The sequence below is a fragment of the Cryptomeria japonica genome, chromosome 4 (genome assembly GCF_030272615.1).
Source record: "Cryptomeria japonica chromosome 4, Sugi_1.0, whole genome shotgun sequence".
Classification (NCBI taxonomy): Eukaryota; Viridiplantae; Streptophyta; class Pinopsida; order Cupressales; family Cupressaceae; genus Cryptomeria; species Cryptomeria japonica.
In genome coordinates this window covers 768,858,476-768,882,231 of record NC_081408.1, presented here as the reverse complement: position 1 = coordinate 768,882,231, position 23,756 = coordinate 768,858,476, and the positions used below count along the sequence as shown (strand labels likewise).

At 35.0% G+C, this 23,756-nt stretch overlaps 1 protein-coding gene across 3 annotated transcripts in view; it reads right to left on the bottom strand.

Annotated features, from left to right (window-relative positions):
• The window catches only part of LOC131033450 (probable aspartyl aminopeptidase), a 199,789-nt gene extending 194,832 nt beyond the window's left edge, over nucleotides 1-4,957 (bottom strand). The window contains exons 1-4 of one of the 3 annotated variants that reach the window (XM_057964677.1): nucleotides 4,742-4,957; nucleotides 4,454-4,567; nucleotides 3,404-3,539; nucleotides 2,633-2,711 (exon numbers count right to left, since the gene is read on the bottom strand). In XM_057964677.1, the coding sequence (XP_057820660.1) occupies nucleotides 2,633-2,711; nucleotides 3,404-3,539; nucleotides 4,454-4,544 (306 nt within the window). In that variant the 5' untranslated portion in view covers nucleotides 4,545-4,567; nucleotides 4,742-4,957. The other 2 variants (XM_057964676.1, XM_057964675.2) reach the window with 2 other exon arrangements.
• Between the last annotated feature and the right edge of the window lie 18,799 nt (nucleotides 4,958-23,756).

The following is a 23,756-nucleotide window of genomic DNA, read 5'->3' as shown; positions in this document are numbered from 1 at the left end:
GTAGAGCACTTGCATTGAGACAACAACTTACCAAGTCAAGATGGCAAAGGGAGAATCAGTCATATCCTTCTTCATGAAGATTGCAGAATTGAGAGATCAACTTAGCGCCATTGGAGATGAAGTTGTGGACAAGGATCTTGTCATGCTAGCATTGAATAGCCTTCCTCACTCTTGGGAGCCATTTATCCAAGGCATAAGTGGGAGATCCAAATTTCCCAAATTTGATCGCCTTCGTGCTGATTGTATTCAAGAAGAGTCAAGGTTGATATCAAGATGAATTGAGCATAATCATTATGATGTGGAAAATCAAGTCCTTTCTACACATACTTCTATGGAAAGAGGAAAAAGCAGAAAGAGGGATAGAGACAGAGGTCCAAATCCTGTTCCGAAAAAGGAGGACTTATCTCACATTCAATGTTTTAGGTGTGACAACTATGGCCACATTGCTCGAGAGTGCAAATCTAGGTCTACTCCTCTAGCTTCTTCTGCAAAAGTTGAAATAGGGAGACCTCAAGAGGAGCCAAGGTCAAATGTCAACTCAGAAGGGTTCTTGTTCTAAAAGGAGGAAATGTCATTTTTTAGCTTCAGAGGGAGCCTGACATTTCAGCTTCAGAGGGAGCCTGACACTTTCAACTTCAGAGGGAACCTAACATTCCAGCTTCAAAGGAAGCCTCGTCATCGTGAAGATTTGGTTAATGCATTTTTCTCTGTGATGGAGACATTTGAGGTGAAAGCCCTTGTTAATGAGTTCTTCTCTGTGAGGGAGAAGTTCGAGGTGCAATCCCTTGTTAATGAGTTCTTCTCTGAGAGGGAGAAGTTCGAGGTGCAATCCATTGTTAATGCATTCTTCTCTACAAGAGAAGTTTGAGGTGAAAGCCCTTGTTCCGCCCTTTGCGAGTAGGCATGGTGGAGCCACCCTCTGCGAGTAGGCATGGTGGTAATGCACTCTTCTTTGGGAGAAGTTTGAGGTGAAAGCCCTCTTCCACCCTCTGCAAGTAGGCATGGTGGATCCACCCTCTGCGAGTAGGTATGGTGGATGTCATGGAAGAAATTCCATGACTTAGCACTTGTGCTTGTTCACCCTCTAGGAGTAGCTATGGTGAACATGATCCATGGGAGTAGCCATGGTGGTTGTATTCATTTGCATTTTTCATGGGAGTAGCCATGTGTCTCAGATCTTGAGAAGGTCTCCTCCCTAGCTAAGAGGGAGTGTTGATGTTTGTAGCTAGGTCGGATCCCTTCTAGGGCTGACCTAGGATCCGACCTAGTACTCTTGGAAATTAAGTGGCCTGTCGGCCTTAGGCTTATTATTGATTCAATTTGACTTTGTGTAATTCTGGCCCTAATTGGGCGTCATATGTAACTTGTCATTAAACAGGACCTATATGTAGCTTGTAATTGTGATTAGACAAGACCTATATGTAACTTGTAGGTCTGATCCTTCTTGGTGCCAAAATCAATAAGGCCAATCTAAGGCCTATTAAGTGGCATTGACTCATATATATACAAGTTGATTCGTAACCATTCAATCATACATTCAACTCATCCTCACTCAGCGAATTCAGCAGTGATCGACAAATTGCTTCCTAAGGTCAGCGAACTCAGCAGCGAATTGCTTCCAAAGATAGCAAACCATCTTGCAGTGACAGCGAACAGGTTTCTAGCAACAGCAAACTGTCCTCAAAGGCAGCGAACTTCATCTATTGGACAGCGAACCCCATTTCAGGGGAGCAAACCTGCAGCAGACATCTCCTGTCCTTGATCAGCATTCATATCTTGCAGATAAGTTCTGATATTGCTGTATATACCCTAACCTGAGTGCTTCAAGTGTTGAAGCGGTTTTGTAAAAAATTCATGCTGATTAGATCTGAGATTAATTGCTGGGTTTTTCATCTCCAAGAGGGAGGTTTTCCCAGGGTATCTTGATGTTCTTTGTGTTCCTATTTTTGTTTTTCCTGCTATTGCTCTCTATCTGATCTAAAATTAACACTTACTAGGAAAAAGGTCCCCCAATTGTGGCCTCACTTGGTTTGAGCCAGGCTAAAAATCTCAAATTCACTGGATAATAATAGTAGAAAAAAATATTTTAAAAAAAGACATCCAATTTGTTGCAGAATCTGAAAAACTCATCAAATCTAGTCACAGGTTCATCCAAGTTTGTTGAAGATGAACCCATAGGCCAAATTGCAATCCCTTGCCTACATCTAACCAAGATCCAAATCAGAACAGGATTGTACACAAACTTACAAAGTTTTAGGGATGAGTCAGTAACATAGTTCCTAGAGATCAAAACTCACTGAAATGTACATGCATGATCAAATGCATGTCCATAAGATTTCCATGCTGCAATATTTTCTTTTTTCTGAGATCAGTTTTTTCGATTTTTGCTTGTGATTTTATCCTTCAAACAGCTTTATAATTGATATAATATACACCATCTCAAATCTTCATGTCCTTGTCCATATACTATAAGTCATGTTACACTCTATTTGATGATTGATTCAATGTTCTTTTTATCTTATACAATCATTGTTTACTAGCACACATGGATGCAAGTGCAACCATCTTAGGTTCTTATATCGAAGATAACTTTCAGGAAAATAAAATTATAATGTAAGAATAAAACCAGTACCTTAGAACAGGGCTTCAATTTAAGACAAGGGCTGTCTGTATGAGCACCTACTATGTGAAAACCATTCCCTGCAGTGTACCTGACAGAATTTTTATAAATTAAAAGAAATAACACATTCCAGTTGCTAAGTTACAAGTTTAACGACAATATGTGTAAGAGGCTTTCTTTAATTTGATCACTGGGAACATCACATATTTTCCATAGAACAATACTTAACAACTAAATTACATTAAAAGACATTGATTGTATTTGAGTTTTAGGAAAAAAACAACCCCCTAATCCATGCAAAACCCTTAAAATTAAATTCTTAATTTTTATACTTGATGCGTTGCAAATAATCACAATATAGCACCAAATACAAGATACAATTTGCTTTTAGGGTTGCTTTACTTAAACATCTAACTCATTTTTGAAAAATGAGCTACAGTTTAATATCAGATCAAACTTCATGACCTAATCTTTCATGAATGGTAATCCAAGAGAAAACATCTCTAGTGACCTTGAGTGATATAGTGGCACTCAATGCATCTAGGTGGTGCTCAATATAGTGAAGCAGCAGGCTTTAGGTTAGCAAAATGAATAATCACATAGCATCAATTGACACAACAAAGACTTTCCTGAAGGTTACCAATCACAGTGCCAGTCCAGCTCAAGCATGCTGAACTATTAATTTTTCCCACAAACGACATCAATTAAACAAAAATTTGGATAACCACCAACTAACATCCATTTTTTTGAAATCGTAATCTTCAAAAGCAATATTGTTCTTACTTTTGGCCAATGGCGAATGCAATAATGGTTGAATAATTGCGCGTAAAAAAGTACTTCCCACCTTCCTGTAATTTCCAATCCTCTCTTTCGAATAGCTGCTCATAACCGGCTTGCTTCAACCGCCCCTTGGCCTCATCTGCATAGTTTCAAACAAAAAATTATCTCTAGAGACCTCAAGTGTCCCTAATCCATAATGTTAGGAAAATATCTTTAAGAAAAAATTGTGTACTCAAAAATTGAAAAGATTAACCTTTCAAACCACTCAATGCAGTACACCATCAAAACAAATGATAAGAAAAAATAGGAGGCCGCCTTATATAGGCCATATCTTTTGTTTTTAAGTGACAACTTGCTTCAGCTGCCTCTTGGTCTCTTTCTATATAGCTTTAAAAAACCAAATTAAGAGACAGGTTAAGGCAATAGCTTCCCAACAAAACTGCACAACGAACTTGAAAAGACAGACATGTCAAACCAAATAATATAGTTCATCATCAAAATGGATTATAAGACAATAAAGAGGGTTCTTTATACAGATAGCCCTGATTATACTATTATAGTGAATAGTTGAAAAAAACAATGCCAAATATTTTATTTCAAAAGTGACGCTTCCTTCAACGACGTTTAAAACAAACGAATATATCATTAGATATTTCAAACATTAGCAATCCGCGATACACAGACATATCTTTTTTTTTTTTAAATCAAACATTTCAAACCATAGCTATAAAGAAACATAAATTTATATTTCTTTCAGGTGACTGCAGAACGTCTTAAAAGCTTATATTCCGTCAACGGTTACAGATTTCTTGAATAAGAGAAAAAAACCCTGAAATGACTGCCTAACGCATTTTAAACCTACCAATTCCATCAAAATTTAGTTTCTTCGATGAGTTGAAATCTCGCTGAAAATGTTTGAAGAACACGATTAAATTTAGGCAATTATATCGATATTTATATATTTCTGGACCGACAAAAAAAACTCTCAGAACGAGCGAACAATTCAACGAGCTCATCAAAAATTAAAGATTTCTTGAATGAGATAAAACTTGCCGACGGCATGGAATGCTGTGGGAGAAGCATTCAAGAAATCGATCAAATCAGTGGCCACAGGATGAATCTCTGCTTTGCTTGCCACAGCCATTTCAGGGTTTTATTTTCTTATATCTGAAATTGATATTTAGAAGCAAAAATAGGGATAAATTTGAGAGTAAATTAAACTGAGAAGCATTTATGCTGATTTATTATTCTTTATAGACAACATAGAGAATATGATAAGGGTCAGTGCTTTCTTTTGTTAAATAGAGATTCTTGAGTCCGCCAATAGAGCTAACACAATACCTGTTAGGCATCGTAGGATCTGGAACACGACAGCTTTGATAAAGGATTCTTGAGGAATAATGTTTTTGAGGTTGTCTCGGAATTGTGTTTGCGGGAGAATTTCATGTCGCTGCAAGTAAAAACCTCAAGCTTTGCAGAGCGCTCAGAGTTTGCAAGGAAAGGTGTTTCTCGGCAAAAGGTGACGCTTGTGGACTCTCGAGTGATGGCATAATTTTGTGTCGCTTACTTTTCAAGCCGTTTTTATGAATATATTCTATTTATATGTGTATTGATATAAAGGAAATAGTACGATATTCAAAGAAAAACAAAATGTATTTTATTTAATTGAATAAAGTTGAAATAAAAGATTATATAAAGAATGAAAGTCCAAATAAGGAAGAAGAGAACAACAAATAATCTAAATGAACATTAATAATGTGGAACCACTATCAATATAGAATCATTGTCATAACCATTCCAAATGAGGTCAATTAAGCCTTACAATAACAAGATCATTGGATACAAAATGACACTATTACATCATAGTACAAAAATTATTACAACTTACAAAACATTTGAAGCTGCTTGGCATACCGAATATCTTTATTACGAAGCTAGAAAAACTAATACTTGATTTCCTCCAACTGCTTGTGATAGTGGCCATCTTCTTTTAGTTGAGAACAAAGAGAAACAAATGGTACCATGATATTAGAGTAAAACTTAGCATTTCAATTTCCTGATACAAAATGCGGTTATAAAACATGACGAAACATCTATTTTTCCAAATATTAAGCAAGATAGCCTATCTCATAGTATTAGTGATAACATTATTATGAAATCTATTATCCAATAAAGCCTTTTTCTAGCTCTGATTTTAAAAGAGGTTCATTTTAAAATTGATGACTTCTAAGTAGAAATGTGGAGCTATTTTAGAATTATTTGTGGGGAAGCCCCATCTATGTTTTTCCTTTCTCTTAGAATATTGGAATTGGTCTTCTTGTTGCCATTACATAAGCTTTTTGGGTGTGCGTGGAAGTGAATAAAAAGGTGTTGGATACAGTTAAGATTTGGTGTGACACATGGACCTCTTATTGGCTAGAAAATTTTAAATGACGGTTCTTTATTTATAATGTAGATTACAAGTATTTGATGGATATTAGCGTCAAACAGAGTCATATGCTTTCTTTCATGTTGTTTGGGCTATACTTGATAATTTAGAAGAGTGATTAAACAAGGCTAGTGTTGTGGGAATTTAGTCGGCTAAATATGTAATAAATTTACTACTTTGTGTGAATGTTCAAGCATATTAATTGCTAAGACGACTCATAGTCTGACAAAACACTTGAAAGACCTTGCTTGGAAGCTTTTGTCAAGAAGTTGGGATGCAAGTACATACACTAGCAAAACCAAAGTAATGATCTTTTTGTGAAGAAATAAAAAGAAACTGTAGTACCCCTCCTCGATCAGCCTCTTTTGTATGTTTTGAGTTACTTCAGTGACTATTATGTGGAACATGTTATTGTATATTGATCGGATGTCATGCAATGTTATTTCATGTTTTATCTGGTTTCATAGAGTATGCTCTTATGCAGTATTTCAGTGCTTATGAGTAATGTTATTATTTTATGGATCATTATCATGGACTGACACTTTTCCCTTATAGTGCGATGTGTTTTTATATGTTGCGTGTTTGCAAGTGTATTGGGATGCGAGGGGATGATTTTCCTTCACTCACTCTGGTGAGACAGCGAACGTCACGATTTCCTTCATCGGTGTGTGTGCCATGTCTGTATGTATATACATTGCAGGTACTAGTATCGGGTAGGTACGGGGTATTGACTCCACCTGGTTTCGCAGGTCTGAGCATGCCTTATATATCCGATGGGAGTGGAGGAGATAGTTGTTGTACCCTAGCTTGACCACAGCTACACTTGTGCGAGTGTTGTCAGTCGGTTGTGTTTACCTGTCTGGCTGTTATGCGTATCATGGTGCCTTGGTTTGGTCATTTGAGAGTCATCATTTGATCTGTCTTGGTTTTGCGTGTTTTTGTTTATTTAAATGGTTATTTAATTTAAATGGATGATGCTATCTTGTGTTGGCGTAATCATTTAATTAAAATGCTCTAAGATTATTGATTTATTTAAATTAATGATTGTTAGATTAAATGGTTAAATGGCTTAATTTATTGTGTAAAGTGGCATTCTTTTTTTTGTGAAATAAATAAATTACCTAACCATTTAAAAAGGTTGAATGCTTATGGTGAAGGAAGTATTTGTGGAAAAAGAAATAAATAAAAGCTTCCCTTTTTATTCTTCCTTTTGGCCTTTTTAATTTAATCATTGGAAGGAATTATTATTTTTGGGAAAGAAACAAATCTGATTGCCTTTTAGTTTTTTTAAATATTTAAATTTGATGCGATGGAAACTTTAGCCTAGAAGCTTAGGTTAAAAGAAATTTTTGGGGATCTATTTTGGGCATTCACGATAGGAGAAGAAGAGAAATTGGGAGAGAAGAAATTAATTTCTGGAAATCTTCCTGGAAGAATTGGAGATTCAACCTAGGTTTTAAGAGTAGTGTTCCTTCATTTCCTTGCTTGCCTTTGCTTCAGGTTGGATAATCTATTCCGATGTTTTGATTTGATTTTGTATAATTTAGTTTTCTTCCTATGTGATTGGAAAATGCAATCTGCCTGTAGATTCTTTTTGGAATGTTGAAATGGAAGAAAGATTGCCTGATATAGTCGATTTTGTGATGCTATTAGCATATGGTTGCATTCAGAAAAGGAATTGTTCATTTCTTCTTTGATGTGTGTTAAATGTTCATAGCAAACAACTCCTTGATTTACCTCATCTTTTGAAAGAAAGAATTTTAGATTGGGTTTGCTGGGTGTATCCTTGTTTTTATACTATCAAGAATTGGCTAGTTATTCTTTCCAGTGTGTTTATTCACTATCTACCTTGCTGGTAAACTTTTCCCTGAAATTTTGGAAATTGGCACAGTATGTGTGTACCCGTGAAATAATTATGGAAATGGAATGTTCTTTGTGGTTATTGATTTTGTGACTTTTTGGTTTTAGAATGCTTGGAGGAATGTTTTTTGTGCCTCTCTGGTGGACTTTACCGCTCCCGTGATGGGCTTGCCTCATCACGTGGGTCGGTAGTGTCTCCTACCCGCAGGTAGCAGAACTACCGGTCGGTAGGATTGCCACCAGTTGGTAGCAGCACTATCGATCGGCAGGACCGCTACCAGTTTGTAGCAGTGGTACCGGTTGGTAGCGGCTGCTACTAGTGGTAGCGACACTACCGGTCGGCAGCACCGCTACCGATTGGTAGCAGTGCTACCGGTCGGCGGTGGCGGCACTACCGATCGACAGCACCACTACCGGTTGGTAGCAACAACCACCGATCAATAGGACTGTTACCAGTGGTAGCAGCACTACCGGCAGGTAGTGTCTATTCCCCCGGCAGCAGCACAACTGCGGGTTGGTTTGACTCCCGCTTAGCTTTGAGCCCTCACCGGTCTCCAAACCGGTTAGTGTTGGGAACTTAAATTTTATAAATGGATTGTTTAAAGTGTTTTTGCGTGATGAAATGTGATTTTCATGTGATTTTTATTATGTGGTTAATAAATTTATCGATGGGAATCTAGGCATGAATTAGAAATTCAAATTAGTAAGTTTTGGATATATTTTGAAAATGAATTAAATGCTTGTTTGGAATTCATGTTTTATTCGGTGGGATGTATAATATGGACTTCATTTCTGATGGATATTGATGGAAATTAAATAACGTGTCTGCTGGAAAGAGTGTTTTATTTATGATTCAATCAATGATGTTGCAAGTGCTTATGATGTTGATATTCTCGAAGATTGTCTGAGTGCGGACTTGATGTATTTAGCTATCCTTGCAAGTGTATATTGTGATATTTTGGTCTATGGTTCAGTCATCTTGTGGTGGTGTAATTGGTCCCTTTGACCAAGAGATATATGTTGGCTTCGTTGTCTTAACCATGTAGTGTCTTTGCCTTATGGTTAGCCAAGAGTCAGTATGTCCTTGTTTAACCACTTGTTTCTGATAGTGGTGTTATGGTTGTCTGCTTCGCCATAGGGTCCTCGGGGAGTGACCATGCTTGTGTAGTGTCCTTTGAGAGAGTGGCTTTCGCTTGGGGGTTGCACCCAAAGTGGTAGGCATTATGACCCAGCGAAAGTCAGATAATAATTGGTAATCTAATGAATTGATTAGGTGGGTAGTATCACAACATTAATAAAGATAATTGTACCTCGTGCATAGGTGAGTGCTAGTACAAGGCTCATAATGTTGCGAGAAGGCCTGGAATGGAAAACCAACCACCTTGTCTTCACGAAAGGCTGGTAGGGTCCGCATGAGACTTAGTTGGAACCGGAGGTTCGGGAGAGGTTACCAGGATAGTGAGTCGGGACCTATGGAGGCTGTACCATGGTATCCATCTTAAGCTATGCGATGGCACTCTCTCATTTGGTTCACTTATGTGTTTGTGATGTTGAGTCACCTGGATTCTTGTGGAGTCTTATTGTGTTGTCATGGAGTCGTATTGTTTTGTTGACCGTGTCATGCTTATGCTTGTTTGAGGGTCCTCAGCTATCTCCTAGTATGGTGGGGTGATTCCATTGGGAATTACATGGTCGAGTGGTAGTGCCACTTCCCATCGGATGTTCAGAATTGTACCTTCATGTGAGGATTGTCTTCGCAGGTTTTCCTGTGGTTCGTGACTCGTGCTTCATTTCTTGTTGAAGATTATTGTTATTTGGAGACCCTTGGGGTCATTGTAATATTGATCTTATGTAACCTTGTAATAGGATGAGATCTATCCTTATATGTATATGGAGAAGCTATGTAATGGAAGAGCAATGTAATCCTATTTTTTGGATGTTTTTATCAGCTTCCTTGATGATGTTAGTAAATGCTTATTGAAGTGGAAATTATATTGTATCCTTTCAATCTTTCTATGATGAATCTTTATTTGCTTATGGCTTCGTGTGATCACTGAGTTAATGATGCATATGTGGATTTATGATTTTGTGGAATTTATTCTTGAAGTTAATTCTTTGTTGGTATCCCTTAAGGAATTCTGATGTAAGTAGTCTGTTTGTGTTTCCATGCATGTTGTGTAAATGCACTTATGATGTTTATATTTAAAAAGAAAAAAATTGTTTCACCCTTGTTGTGGGTTTTCCTTCGGGGTTCCTGGCGGGGCATTACAGAAACAAAATAACTTTCTTTCTTTTAAGGTGACCCATTGGAAGTAGTGAATACTTGTACAATTACCTTGGGCTTGATTTTCACAACAAGCTTAATTTGGAAACATTCAGAGCAAAAATAATATAAGGAGGGCAAAAATTATTCCCTACAAACTAGATGTAGGAATGTATAATTATGGTATTGAAATACCAAGAGAATATTTCTTGGTGTGTTGGTCAGTCTTGTGATCCTCTACGAGTGCGACATTTAGAGCTACAACATATCATATCAGAAATAGAGGGAACTAGAAAGAATCCAAAACGTCTAATCATAAGAAATCTCAAAATTAAAAATTTTATTTTGTACAATATTTTATTGGTGGAAACAATTACCTTGCCTTCAAAAGCATCAACGATGGTCCAGCTATTAAGTTACCTAAAGAAGACTCAATATATGGAAAAGCATCATTGGTCTAAGATAATTATATATGAAGAGCTAAATAGAAGGAAGAAAACATGGATGAAACAAGATGACAAATAGATGAATAAATGGGGTGTTAATACGTAGGATACCCAAATACCAATGAGGTAATAAAAAATTTGTGAGAGAAAAATTAAAGAGCAACATATGGACAAAACATAATGGGCAAAAAAAGCTTTTTATATTAAAGAATTTAACCCCACAAGAGATCATGATGAAAGATCCTACAAAGGAGAAAATATTAAATGAAAATAAAAAAATGTTGATAGCTCAATCAAGCACTAGTTTTTATCACTTGATGTACATAAAATTGGCAGATGAATGATACTTAACGAGAAGTAGAAAAAGAGAATATGCCTATTTTGCAACATAGGAGTGGTAGAGATAGAATGCTATTTCATCATGGAATGCTCAACATATAGTGACATCCATGGGAGCTATAAAGGACATCTTGAAAATTGACAATTTAAGCACATTTCTCCTCTCAATTTTATCAAGTCATCTTATAGATTGTGATATAAAACTTAAAAGGAGAAAAAGTATTATTAAGGTTTAACAATAATTTATGTAAATGAGAAATCATTATTATCTTTCTAATATGGTTGTTTCTTTGAGTTGGAAAGATTTTAAAGAAGATCTTTCAAAAGAAAAGCCCTCTTCAATTTAGCTTGGTTTTAGAGGATGATCAGGCTTAGTAGTTTGGTCTCTATCATCTTCTTGTTTTCCTATCATAAGGTGGAAATGTCTATTGAGGATGAGGTATCAAAAAACCTAGCTTATTAGGAAGTAGATGTTGACCTTGCTCCCTCTTTATCTTCTTTATCCTAAGGTTTTTGTGGGGTGGAGATTGGTCCCTTGGATCCATTGTCTATTTTACTTATTATTCTTTCAAATAGTGCAGTGAAAGGTATGTTGGTACAAAATGGAGAAATTGACGAGATTTAGCAAATATTGGTGCCCTTGAAAAATTGAAAGAGGACATCATCTAATTTATTAATCAAAAAAGAAAAATTCAAGATGAAAGCATTCAACGGATAAGGTGAATGAAAGTGTTTGGTTTATTTAGAAGCTAGAACTCAATAAAGTATGGATGTTTATTTCATGTGGCAAATGGCACAAAATCCTCCTTTCAAGCCAAGAAGATTTTCTCTTAATGCATTAGGGGGATTAATGACCCTAATAAAAGATGGTTAGTAGAGTGTCAACTAGTTATTTCCAAGTAGGATATAGCTTTACCCCAACAAACTAAACTTACAACATAGACTTTATTATGTTTGTTGAAGAAATATTGGGAATCATGGGAGGGTGTGTTTCTAAATGTTTGAGGGGATTCAAGTGGTCCTTGTATCATTTGGAATCCTAAGACTATTCAATTTCTTTAGTGGTAGCTTTGGTTAATTGTTATAAACAAAGTTGCACCCTTGGCTAAGCTATTAACTTAGCCACCTGTTGACGCATGGGAGCACATCCAGACTATGGGTAACCTATAATGGAGATGGACCTCCAGAGAAGGCTAGTTCTTAGTGATGCCCCATTAAAAATTACTCTAAACTAATGACTTTCAATGAAAAGGGGAAAGAACATCTTATACCACTTAATTTTATATTTACATCTCATACCATGTTCTCATAATCATTTTTCATTTTTTTCTCCTAAATTTGTGTGACAATTCCCTTCTTATTACATAATTTGAAGGAGGGGCCATTTTATTACTAAATTTTATTTTCATTCATATTATTTTTACTTTAATATGCATGCTTGCCTAGTTTTGCATAAACTAAAATTAGAGCAACGTGTAGAGTCCTTGCACTTTTCCCATTTCATTTTAAACTACTTTGCACACATGCTTGTGTTTTTAGCAAGGCCCTTTTAGAATTAACTAATATGCACATGCTTATATTCTTAAGTGGTAATAGTTCTTAAAAAGCCTTGAGTCAGTGTCAAACATTAATTATAGCATCTATTCAAAATAGGACAACACATTCACATTTTAACACTTGCAAGTTCAGGAAACTACTTTATCTACATCATTATTCAGCAATTTTGTTAATTTTTTATCTATATCGTTGATAAATCAATCTTGGTACTTGTCTCCCAATAAAGAAGCCAATCAAACTTCCTCAATATTATAGCAAGTTCAAATGGTGATTTTTAGTACCACTCAATTTTACCTTACGTAGATATACATTAGGTAGATATCTACAAATACTAAAGATATGATTTTGCATTAGAATATAATTGCACAAGATTGTATTTCTCAATAAAAATCTAAGGGCAACCCAATATAGATTTCACGATTGGAATTCCAACTCATCCAAGTTTATGTGATTCTAAAATAAGAAGTATTGCAAATATGAGCTTGTGTTGTCAGTGATGTCAAACTTGTTGTTGTTGATGATAACCTTTTCTGGAAGGTTGATTAGTTGTGTTTCAGAGTAATGTTGTGCCAAAGGATTGGTCATGAGTTCATGCAGATATGTGGAGATAGAATTTGGTTTTTTCTAATGGTATATCTAGTTGTGTTATTAATTTTTCAAAAATTTGGAGGTGTATTATGTAGTCCTTAGTTGAAGTTGGCTAAAGGTGACTATCTTGATGAATAGGCTGTCAGACTAGGTATAGTTTTATGGTCTACATTCTAGCACATTACTTCATCATTGCTTTTCGTTGGACTATGATGTAAGTGGATGCAAATTATTGATATATCCCAGTTTGTATGTTCTCATTTGATCTACAATTAAAGTTGTGATGACATGGCATCGACTTGTATAGTGACAATGTAACTGTTTGCAGGAATGTATTGCATTCCTCCATGTTCAGTTGTTTGGATAGTGTGACTCAATGATTTAGCTATGATGGTGTGAGGAGATGGCATGTTGTGCATCCACAAGAGTCTTGGTGGTATGCATCATGTTTTGAGTAAGTTTGCTTGGTGTGCTTTATCAATTATATCCTTCAAAGACAATCTATGCAATCTTGGTTCATGCAATAGCACTCAGAGTTGTAGGTGTTGATCTAGGATGAATAGGAAGGTGTGTTGACATGGTGTAATACTTCACACATTTCATTTTTCCTTCCATATTGCTTTAGAGATTGTTTTTGGGCTAACTATTCATATCCTACACCTACATCTAATTAAGCTTACCTAATTGATGTTTCTTTGGTTTTGAATGGTACATAAAGATGAAATATATGTGGAGGATGTTATATGAAGTATGAATAAGATGCAAAGTTGTGTACCGTGTATCTTGTAAGTGCGAAGATTTGCAAATGCAATTGAGCTGTGACGAAGTCAATTTCAGATGTTTAACAACAGTGCACTGTAATCAACATTATTAGAGGATGTGTTTCTCCATAGTTCAACAATATTGATTCATTGTATTTAGATCTAGTATATATTGCCCTGAAGATGTGATCAGTGTTTGCAAGTCCATTGTATTTTGCCATAAGGTTGTGCGTCTTAGTCTTGCAAGTCAAAATTAGCAGTTGCGAGCTTCCTCGATCGGCCTTGACTGTAAAACTTTGTAACATATTTTCATATAGTGGTATAGTTCTCGGCAAAGTTTTTTCCTCATTTGGTTTTCCACATAAAATCTTGGTGTTCATATGTGATTTCTCTTTTGTTTTTCAATTCTTTTCTACGTTTGTGATAATTGGAATGAATGGTTAAATTGGTTAACTTTTAATATATGTTGATTCACCCCCCCTCCCCTCTCAGCGTCCAAAGTTGTTCAACAAGAAGTTATAAACAAAACAATATGACATATAAACCATTAAAATAGAGTAATTCTTAATCCCTCTAAATTTTATTTTAGCTCATATCATTTCAATGTTAATGAATTCACTTCATTCAATTTATCATTTTTAACTTTATTTTCTATAAAATATATATATACTTAATTGATTTTTATTTACTTATTAATTTATGTTGTTTATTTTACCCACATGAAGAAGATATTACAAGATCAAACATTTGTATTGTCCATGTCAAAGAACAACTTGTGTTATAGATTGAGAAATTCAACTACAAACATCCACCTTTAAAACATTTAATTATATGTAGTAAACAACACCAAGTGATATTAAAGGGTACATTAAATAGTCCATCATCCATTAAATATAGCTTCTGGAAAAAGATAAAATTTAAGGAAAAAATAAATTTACGTAGTATTACCTTAGTTTCCTAAATAATCTTCAAGCATATCTTGTGTCATCTTCATTAAAGAATTTTATCTACTAGTGTTGAGAATTAGAGCTTGCAAACAAATGATAGAAACGACGATGAGCTAAGGTGAGAGGCTTTAACATATTTTTTGAATACAAATATAATATGAAGAACAACATATACAAAAGAAATAATAATAAAAAGTGTTGATTATTTGATCTTGGTAGTCTATTTGTATTATTATCTTTTTTGATTGTCTATATTGTTGACTATCCATAGATCTCATACACTATTTGAAAACCTTCATTCACCAATTACTCAACATTAAAAAGAGATGGCATCCAATATTTTCTTGAAAGATGCTACCATAGCTCTTCACCTGGATTTCCCCTTAAGCCTAATCATGTGGAGACAAATTCCACCGTACATACCTAGGAATTGTTACTAGGATAATTGATGTTTACTCATTTTACTACCTCATCTTGATAAGGAATATCAAAATTTTTAGGTACTTCTATCATAATATCCTTTCTTTTGAAAGCAATAGGCATTACGACCTAAATTACATTAGTATATTGGACTATTGAAGCCAAAATAGTCTTCAATTCTTCTCAAATAATGTAGTCTAGATACTTGAATATTTGATTCAAGAAGTTGATAAGGTTATTTACCAAAATTTTGATATTTATTATTTTCATTTTGTTGAACTTTTTTCAAGTTATACAATAGTTAAACAATACATGATTTATTCACAAAATTCTAAAATAATTATCTAATTATCTTAATGATGGATTGTATAATATAATCCTAAACATCAATTCAAAAACTTATACTAATCCTATGAACTCTAACAAAACTAAACTCTCTATAAACACAAAATAAATTCAAAAGATTTTACAACTCTAATCTAGTATTTCTAATGGTTGTGATGTAATGATTAAAATGGGTATATCCATAAAAAGTAATGACCCTAGTGCTAAACATACAACTGCAACAAACAACCTAGATTAGTTATACACATATTTAAAACTCATGTTTGTTCCTTCCAAGAGATACAAGGGTTAAAAGACTATGGGGAAAAGGAAAATACAAAAGAGATAACAAGAGACTTCTTTAAAGATCAAATGTAATGGGGTGGAGTTATTCAACAAGCACAAAGGATTGGAAAACGGCTAAGAGATAATAAGAGTAGACATGCAAGAGTCACTTTCAAAAAAATAAAAGACAAGAACATGATGCTAAGAAACAAAAGGTTACTCAATGGTAAACAAATATAGAAGGAAAGAGTGAGAAAAAGTAAAAGTAGCAAGATATAATGGAACGGGGGCTTGGTTGCAACAAAGGCCCAAATTAGTGACAAAATGACACAAGAAATAGGAACTGGAGGTTCCCTAGGAATACTTAATAGTGGTAAGTTAGAATTGTAGAGGTTATCCATTGAAAAGAGAACCTAGTTTGGTGCCCATAGTAGAAGGTCAAGATATTATCTTTCCTACAGAGGCACATGAGCATGATAGATGTAAAGTTCTAGAGTTTGAAGGATACAAGAAAACCTTAGTTAGAATGAAAGAACTGGTAGTGGCAATGGACACAAAGGGTTTACTGTTCTAATTAAAGAAACTTGGGGAAGATTTATAAAAGTAGAGAAAGAAGACACAAATAAGCAGTACATATGGCTGAAAATAATAAAAAATCAACTTTTGATAAGGGTGGCAGCACGCTACTTCGCTCTAAAAGGTTCAAAGGAATATAAGAAAAGAAATCTAGATCAGGAAGATCCATATATATCACTAAAAAATACTTTTTTGTTTTCAAAACCTTGGGGGAAGTCCTAATAATAGGAGACTGTAATGCTTGGACAACAAACAAGAAAGCCCTCAATTTGAAAAGAAACTACAAAGAAAAAAGTGACCCCCTTATAGGTAGAAGAAGAAAACGATCAATTTTTAGAAAAAAACATCGCATGATAGAAGAGCAATGTTACTCACTATGGGACAAATTATTAAGTTTGCATAGTTTGTAAAGCATGGACATTTCAATTGTGTGAAGGTATGGCCAAATCCATGAAACATCACTTGCAAAACATACAAAGGTCAAAGTGTTGTAGACTATGTTATTTGCTCACAAGATTACACCTCAAGGATAAAGGAGACAGAGATAGAAGAATGCCCAATAGGGCTAAAATCATATCATAATCCAATATATTTAAAGTTGGCCATTCATATAAACATGCAGTAGAGGGAAAAAATCCATCTCAAACAAAAGAAAACATCTTCAATGGTAGAATCCTTATGACCCAGGAAAAATGAAAAATCTTCAAAAGTGCCTTTAAACAAATTTTTAGGGAATATGAGAATAATTCACATTATACGAAACATCATCTTGTAAGAAAAGATACTTTGGTTCCCTTAATTCACAAGACATTAGATGAATGTAAGAGGACTAGACTGAAAAGTGAGGCAAAAAATACTTTCCTGACAAATACTTGGTTCAATGATGAGTGCAAGTTAGCAAAAAGAAATCTATGAGAAGGTGAGATGGGTAAGGAAAGCAAGAAAGAGTATGAAAAGTTGTTAAGGTGTAAAAAAGAAAAATATGTGAATTTAAGAAGGATGAAGCGGATTACCCTTGGAAAAAAGAATCCCAACAGATTTTGGAAAGAGCTACAAGAAAAGAGAAAACAAATAGAAAATAGTATCACAATGTCTCAATGGATTGAATACACAAAGATCTTATATGAAGGCAAAATAAACATAGAACCTTGGTAATCACTCAGCTTTTCACCATTTAAGTTATCAACTAGGGCATAAAGATGTTAGCAAGAGGAAAAGCATGAGTTATAGACGGGTTGCAAGCAAAGCACTCAAAATGGGGCATTGATGTTCTTGCACCTCATATCAATTGTATCTTCAACAATGTCACTCAAGAGGGCTTCCCAAAAAAATGGATGATCAATGTTGTGATTTCTCTTTGCAAAAGCGGTGATATAAATTATCCATCAAATTACCACACTATTATGGTTGACTAGCTTCTTGAGAAACTTTTTGGAAGCATGGTTGAATGTAGATTTAGTAGTTGGGCAAAAATAGAAAAGAGCTGCTAAAGGAAAGGCTAGTTTTAGACCAAAACATTCAACTATTGACCATGGTGTTACCCTTAGATTCTTGGTTGAAAAATATGGAATATACAATGTTGTGAGGCCTTTTTCTATTTGGTAGGATTTTAAAAAGCCTTTGACACTGAAAGATCCCTGATGGATCTCTTTTACTAATCTGTTGTAATTTTTATTATTTTAAATTGATTTTTCCTGCTTATTAATATTTTCTTTCAGAAATAGACAGAAGTTGCAGAAGGGTTGAATTCTTTTTGTATTTTGATGATTTTTCAACAAGTAAATAATGAAGTACAAGTACATGAACAAAGTACTGAAAATGAAGTTCACATACAGCCAAAACAAATTCAATTCAAGGCAGATTTCTGAATATAAAATCAAATATTTGACCAGATGAAGATTTCCAATAATTTCAGGAAGATTACAATCAGGAATAATTCCAACCTAGATGCTGAAAGAGTAACATAACTAGGAATGAAGTTGTGGCAAGATTCCAGCCCTCCAAGTGCTGCACGTGGGAAGGAAAGTGGCTGCCAGGTACAGCCGTACGGCTGCCAAGTACACCCAACTGGTTAGAAACCCCAAACCCCACGCTGAACTCTGTCAGAATTGCTGAACCTCCAGAAAGAATGCCGTACAATCTCCAAGATGCTAATAGCTGCAAACAAATCCAAACCACTGTATTGGGGGCTACGTCCCAAACAGGCAAGGCATTGGGGTTGGCGTCCCAGATGCTGAAAAGCTCTTCCAGAGCCAAATCTCAAATCCAAGATGTAAAATGTGTAAAAGATAATCATAGAATGAAGCTCCTATCCCCTTATAACCCCTCTCAATTGCAAATCGAACCCTAATTGTCTCCAAGTGGCGTGGTCTAGTGGAAATGTTATAATTTCTTATTTTAAAGTGGTCATGTTACTAGAAAATGACCTTTTTCCCCATAGACAGAAATCCGCTCACTGAATTGCCCTGAGACCAAAGAGAAAGATTTAAAGAATTTCAAGATCTTTCCAATGAGCTATCACACAATAGGATGCGCATCCAGATGAGACCAAAAATCCCCTTATTACTCCAAAATGGCTGACAACTTAGCCTTATTTAATTATTAAACGCTAACTTAGGAAATATTAAAAATATAACCCAAATAGCCACAAAATGCCCAACTGACATTACAAACCCTAAAATCATCTTGTCACCTGTCTGTGACTGAAGTCGGAAATCAAGGATTCACTGGTAGTCTCATCCCTAAAATCTAGGGATGTTCCTAAAATTTAGGAAACAAGCCCAATCTCTTTGAAACTGAAACCATCTAAAAGGTCATGAATAACCTCACGACTGGCAACTGTCACGACCTCCTAAAATTTAGGGATACCCCCTAAAATCTAGGAACTGCTCCAAACTGGCTCCAAACTGCCTGTAAAGCCAAAATCCAATCACTATATGCACTGAATGAGTCCCAATCAACCTCTGCTAGCCTACGAGACTCCAATGATAGGCCAACTCCTCCGTCTCCGATGTCCACTCTAGAAAGGGGACATGACAGACACAGTACCATGCAGCAAACTTTGGACTAGAATGGAGGGATTGAGAATTCCAAGTGAGCTTAGAGCTACAATGCAGGCTTTATGAACTAGTCAAGGTTAAAATCAAAACTATAAATGGGATGTCACAGTGTTTTGGCAATGATATTGGTGTCAAACAAGGGTGTTCATTTTTCCCAACTATGTTTGGGCTATTCATTGATAAGTTAGAAGATTGGCTAAACAAGGCTAGTGGAGAGGGAGTTCAGCTAGCTAAATATGTTATAAAGTTTATGTGAATGATCTCATTTTAATTGCTAAAACGACCCATGGCATGAGGCAACACTTGAAACCTTTTGTCATGATGTTGGGATGCAAGTGAATGTAAACAAAACCAAAGGGATGATCTTCTCTTTGAAAAGAAATAAAGAAGTACAAAATATCTTTCTTTTTGAAGGCAATCCTTTAGAGGTGGTGAATGAGACAAAGATCTTGTGATCCATTTTCAAAGTAAACTCAATTGGGAAACGTGTAGAGAAAAAGGAATTCATGGAGAATTAAAAACACTTTATTCCCTACAAAATAGATGTAGGAATGTAGAGTAATGAGATTGAAAAACCAAGAGAATGTTTTGTAGTTAGTTGGTCATCCTAGTGATCCTCTATGGGTGTGAAATTTAGGGCACCATCGTGTCAAATAAAAAATGGAGGCAAGTAGAAATATTCAAAAGCATCCATCCAATCATAAGCAATGTCAAAATTTAAATTGTTGTCTTGTATGAAATTTTATTGACAAAAACTAGCATCTCCCCTTTACAAGCATTGGTGATGATTTGTTTGTTAAGTTACCTAAAAAGACTCAAAGTATGGACAAACATAGTTGGCCTAAGACGATTTTGGAGGAAATACTAGATAGAAGGAAGAACACATGGATGAAATAAAATGACAAATGGATGAAAAATGGTGATGATAGTAAACAAGAGTGTCCAAATACCAATGAAGAAATGAAAAAGTTTGTGAGAGAAAAATTCAAGAGTAGCATATGGTCAAAACAAAATGGGAGTAAAAAAATCTATTATATCAAAGAATTCAATCTCATCACCTAAGGTGTGAAACAGGTAGATGGATGATACTTAGAGTAGAATGGCAAAAAAGAATATGCCTATCTTGCAACATGGGAGTGGTAGAGACAACAACATTTTGTCATGGAGTGTCCAACATACAATGACTTCCGGACCAATTATGAGGACATTTTAAAAATAGACAATTTAAGCATTTTGTTTGAAGAAACAAAGCTAAACAAAATGACAAACCTATTGATCAAAATTCACTAGGACGGATCTAAAAAGAAGGTTACAAATTGTTTAAGAATTTAGTGTTGTGTTCTGAGATGTGTATTGTTCTTGAATCCCATAGATACTAGTATACCTATATTAAAATATATATATATGTAAAATATGCCGAGAGATATCTTTTAATAGAAGAGAATCATGTGTAAAATAAATGTTGTTCTAAAATACTAAAACACCAAGAATACAAATCCATTAAAGTCATGCATGCAAAAAGCTTGAATCTAGCTACAGACAAGTGGTGAGGATTCTATTTTATTTGGAGTAATAAAATAACACCTCCACAAAAGCTGAAACATGGCATATTTCATGCATTTACCTGTCATTTGCATGTCAATTTGTTTCAAAAATGGATTTTTGTTTATGGGCATTTTGATGTCATTGTAGATGCCTCTTGGCATAACTTAGAGTAGATAGATGATACTTAGAGTAGAATGGCAAAAAAGAATATGCCTATCTTGCAACATGGGAGTGGTAGAGACAACAACATTTTGTCATGGAGTGTCTAGCATACAATGACTTCCAAACCAATTATGAGGACATTTTAAAAACAAACAATTTAAGCATTTTGTTTGAAGAAACAAAGCTAAACAAAATGACAAACCTATTGATCAAAATTCACTGTCAAAGGATAGATGTAAAAGAAGGTTACAAATTGTTTAAGAATTTAGTGTTGTGCTCTGAGGTGTGTATTGTTCTTGAATCTCATAGACTCTTTAGACTACTTCAACCTCATAAACATTATTAAAATCTTTCATTCATTTTCAAACTAGTTTGGGTCCCAAAAGATCAAAAATCATAATTGATCGTTTTAACAATTCTCTGCTACTTATCACTTGATGAGCTAAAAGGGGCTCTACAATGAATGGTTCATAAGGCACAACACTTGCTGAAGGTTTTGCAAATGGGGTTGCAAACTGTGTGGGCTTAACCTTGGAGGAAACTCCGTGGTTAAGCATGCCTGAGTTGGGGTAGTATTGGGATGGGTGACCTCCCGAGAAGGACCAATGCTTCACCTCTGTGAGCATCACCTAGATGCAATGAGTGCTAAGTGTACCATTCATTCTCATGAGAGATGGGTTAAAGATAGGGTGCTTGTGAACCACTATTCATGAATCATGGGTCAATGAGTTTGACTTAAAAACTACACAGTTGAATCCTGATAGCAATATCATAATTCCCTATATGATAAATCTTAAAATTTACTGAAGATGGATATAAATGACCATGCGACACAATTATCTTAATACATTTCACACGATGCTTAGAAATCAAACACATGCCTGTGAATGAATTAGACTCGCGAACACAAGGAAGCTAGCGGACAGTGAAGTGATCATTTTACAGAAAAAAACAATTACATTTTACAGATCATAAGATCAGTGGCAAAATCTTTTTGTCATATAATTATAGTTTATGATAAAGATTCGCATAACTGACATTTCTGTGAATAATCCTCTTGAGTTAAACAGTATGAATTTAATAATATCCTTTAAAGCATGAATTTAATCCTACTCTACGCTACGCAAATACTAAAACAATAACATACAAGATGCTAAAGAAGCTGGAACGAATTTCTTTTGGAGATGCTTCGCAACAATAGTTTGTACCTACGGTAAAATTTCATCAGAGAACTAAATTGGTAGCTTAAGATATCCAATAATTTAATTCAGCTTCTTTGACTTCAAATTTTAATTTTTCTAAAGTTTACACATAAACTCTATATGAAAAGCCAAATATTTAAACTCCAAATTTATAGAAAAAACTTTATCATAAAAAATTAAAATTTGAATGCCATTCTTTGTTATTGGACGCTGCTCATCTTCAAGTTGCTTCACGATCTGCTATGTTCTCAACAAATTTGTGAGATCCTCCCACATGAAACCATGCAGCAGAAACCATTTACTTGTTGAATTGAAGAGCTCTAAAGTGCCCAAAACTATTTCCTCTGACAACTCCCTTCAAGATTAATGTGATTTCTTATGATACATGTCTCAACCCTCTCCACAATCAGAACTCTTTTGCAATATATCTTTTTACAATTGCTGCTTTTCTTTCACCTATCCTTGTACATGGCAAGAAGGAATCAAGTGCAGAGCCACTTCTCCATGGATGTCTTGGGCACTTCTATTTATGCACAGGCTTCTATCAAAGGCAACCAGTCAAAGTAGCGTTGACCAGATTGTTTTTTTGTTTGTTGGCTTCACTGCAGTGATGGTGGTTATCGCCACAAAATATCCTCATGTCACACCATCTTCATGCTTGGTTGCTGGGATCTTCTTAACACAATTCTCACACAAACACATCCACAAACTTTGCCGCTACCTTATAAATCCACCACAAAAAATCGAAGATAAAAACAACCAAAACTACTTCCCTTTAGACTGCTATTCAATGCCATCCTGCTTCACCTTGCTCTTGCTTCTGTTAAGATGTTGCTTCTATTTCTTGTGTTCATAAAAGTCATGGCCCGTCTGTTCAAGAATCTCAACAAATAATCACACAGAAATCAAACAAAAAGTTACCAAACTCACCACGGCAGAAACTTCTGCTAGATAACATATTGAGATTTTGCAATCAAATACACAGTAACAGGATTATTTTATTGATATTGTTTATATTGAGTGACGAGTATACAATGAGTTTGGATCCTATTTTTAAGCCTTGTATTCCTCCTCCAACTCAACTACAAGTGACCAATAGATCTATTCTACAGGTGTTGTTACAACCTTTCAAAGATCCTTAGTTATTTAAACCTAAACCAAATACATAGGTAATACATGGTTTTAAACCTAAGAGAATGTACACGACTGCAAAGTTGAATAAAAGATGTAGATGGCAGCACAGAGCTGTAACAGATATTAATTGTCTGATTTATGTTTATTCGTAAATTTAATTTCAACTCAGTGATTTGAACATAGGAATCGTCAGTGAATTTAATTTCATCTGGGTGATTTGAACATTGGAATGAAAAACTGATTACGATCGCATATGGACCTGATATGGAAAGCACTCAGTTAGTTAACCATATATCCCTAGCTGTAGGGGTATATGGTAGCAATTATATAGAGATGCAAGCCACTGTAAAATGCCAAGCTAATTTTTTTGTATTTTGACAAATGTTTGATAAAATGCCAACTGACAAAGCAATGTAATATCCAAGCTATTTCATGTATTTTTGCAAGTAATTAGCAAAAT